This window comes from Poecilia latipinna, unplaced genomic scaffold (genome assembly GCF_001443285.1).
Source record: "Poecilia latipinna isolate Pla-1442-1.1 unplaced genomic scaffold, P_latipinna-1.0 Scaffold1024, whole genome shotgun sequence".
NCBI classification, from domain to species: domain Eukaryota; kingdom Metazoa; phylum Chordata; class Actinopteri; order Cyprinodontiformes; family Poeciliidae; genus Poecilia; species Poecilia latipinna.
This window is the reverse complement of record NW_015113640.1, coordinates 131,157-133,611: the sequence shown is the minus strand read 5'-3', so window position 1 is coordinate 133,611 and position 2,455 is coordinate 131,157. Positions and strand designations below refer to the sequence as shown.

General features: G+C 39.5%; 1 protein-coding gene across 2 annotated transcripts in view; it reads left to right on the top strand.

Annotated features, from left to right (window-relative positions):
- LOC106958871 (snake venom serine protease homolog) overlaps window positions 1–2,124 on the top strand; it is a 14,599-nt gene extending 12,475 nt beyond the window's left edge. Inside the window, exons 1-6 of one of the 2 annotated variants that reach the window (XM_015051021.1) lie at window positions 311–374; window positions 622–814; window positions 897–1,082; window positions 1,389–1,450; window positions 1,552–1,676; window positions 1,771–2,124. In XM_015051021.1, coding sequence (XP_014906507.1) covers window positions 338–374; window positions 622–814; window positions 897–1,082; window positions 1,389–1,450; window positions 1,552–1,676; window positions 1,771–1,920 — 753 coding nt within the window. In that variant the 5' untranslated portion in view covers window positions 311–337 and the 3' untranslated portion in view covers window positions 1,921–2,124. Of the gene's footprint in view, window positions 1–310; window positions 375–621; window positions 815–896; window positions 1,083–1,388; window positions 1,451–1,551; window positions 1,677–1,770 lie in introns of those variants that run through there. The other variant, XM_015051020.1, reaches the window with a different exon arrangement.
- Window positions 2,125–2,455: the final 331 nt, after the last annotated feature.

The following is a 2,455-nucleotide window of genomic DNA, read 5'->3' as shown; positions in this document are numbered from 1 at the left end:
AACAAGCAACTTTGCAGCCAAATAGGATCTGCTTGTTTTAAGTCAATTCCTTAGAATTGATGAAAAGTTCTTGATTAATTGGTTGATTATTTAAGCTATAAGAGGGGAAATGTTTGGATATTAGTGAAATAATCTGTCAATGGAAGAAGAACCTTTTTCAAGTTTCTTTAGAACGATGAGATGTTAGTTACTCTGTATGGAGATGACAGAGCAGATCAGAGTCTGTCCTGTGATTGGACAGGTCGGTGTCCGTTCTGTGATTGGTGGCTTTCTGTCAACAGAGTTTAAAAGCTGCTGCAGGACTGCAGACATTCGTTCACAGGAAGCTGGACCAGCAATGGCTCTGCTGAAGGTTCTGCTGCTGCTGGGGCTGTGTGAGTCTGACACACTGGGGAAACTGGGGACACTGGAGAAACTGGACACACTGGAGACACTTCTTGGGTTCCAGGGAGGCTGATGCTCTCTGTGACTCTCAAACTTCCCTCTGATTCTGTTTCAGATGGAAACTTCTTTGCATATGAACTGCGATTCTTTTTATTCTTTAACTATTTATCCCTTTTCTGCTCCAGCAGCCATGTTTGCACCTGGTTTCTGAATAAGGTCCTAATTTTTCTTCTCCAGGTGTTTCAGTGAACTCAGCTGTTTCTCTGCAGAAGAGAATCATTGGAGGTCATGACTGTGACGACACGGACCGGCATTATCATATTCGGCTGGAAATGAGCAATGGTACTCAAATGATCTTCTGTGGAGGATCTCTGATCCACCCTATGTGGATCCTGACTGCAGCTGCCTGCTGGAAGTCGGAGATGGGGTGGTAGGAAAGAGGCATGAAAACAGCTTTATCTGCAAATGATCAGGTTTTCTGTGTGTTAATTATAATCTAATCTTTTCTGCAGGAATAATGTAGCAAAGTTAAATGTTCATCCACGGACTGCTAAACAGACGCATTTCAGAGCCATAGACCTTAATGTAGTTTATACTTCTGAAAACTGGAAGCATGAAATCATGTTGCTGAAGCTCCCAACGCCAGTAACGGGTGTCCCACTTGTTCCACTACCAGACTGCAGTAAACGCCCTAAAGTGTAAGTCTTTCTCTGATCATAAACATGACTTCATGTTTTCTGTCTCCAGTCCTGCTGCCTCTGCTTCAGCACACCTGAGTCAGGTAATCAGGCCACCAGCAGAACCAGAACCAGTTTAGCTCAGGTGTGTTGGACCAGAGACACGTGTAAAGGACACAGGACACTGAGGACAGGAGGAGGACACTCCTGTGTCAGTGGATGAAGTCCTTCATGGATTTATTTTCTGTTCTTCCATTGTTCTTTATGACAATTCATTTTCTTCATTGTTATTTTGTATTGTTACATTTTATTCTAATTGTGTTTCAGTGGTGCTATTGTTCAGCTGGCAGGAGAGGGAGCAACGACAACCGGCCCCAATAATCAACGATGTGAGAGAAATATTAAAGTTATGAGAATAAAATCTTTGTTTCTGTCTCTACATAGAAGGTTGAGTGAAGAACATGTTTATGATTCTCATGTTTCTCTCCAGTACCTGATGCTGCTATTGCACCACGTCTTCAGTGTGTCAACATGAACGTTGCTGGCAGTCCCCAATTTGTGGCTGTATACGGTCATGTATTTTCTGCTGCTGCACCGAACATGGATGTATGTCATGTAAGTTTGTTTCTTCACTATCTCTTTGCAGTAATTAGAAGACTTTTCTGTTTTACAACTTAAATAAATATATTGATGTAATGTTTTTTTACAGGGTGACGTTGGTTCAGCAGTGGTGTTCAACGGCATGATTTATGGTGTGATTACTCCAGTTGTACCAGGCGACGCATTTCAGATTCGGGTTTTCATCATGGATGTGTGTGAATACATTGGGTGGATAAGAAAAACAATTGGGGTTCAATAAAACAAATTGTCACGAAATATAATTCTCATCAAATTTCCTCTCAGAAATAATTTCATTATTGTTTCTTGATCAGTTTGATCCACATGTTTGTAGAATTAGAATAAATCAATATCTTTGTTTTTTCTCATCTCACCTTGAGCTCCCTAATGGATCTTTCTCTGTCTCAGAAATTAACAATAAATCAATAAATGCATGGAAAAGAAACATTTCCTGGCTGATCGTCTTTATATTCATGGTTCACTTTGTTCAGTTTATATTTTCCCTGAACTGAGTCTGAAAATGTAACAAGTTTTTAATCACATGAAGAGGAACACCAGAAGTAATTTATTTTGTTGAATTTGTATCTTTTATATCAGAAATGAACATGCAGCATCTAAGCTCTGCAGCTCTGGAGTTACTATTCCTGATTTAGTTCTAGAGAAATTTAAACTCCAACAAGACCAAAGAGCTGTGCACAAAAATAATGAAACAGAAGTCGCATAACTAATATTGAAATCCTAAATCATTTAAAAACGATTTAAATATATAATTTCTA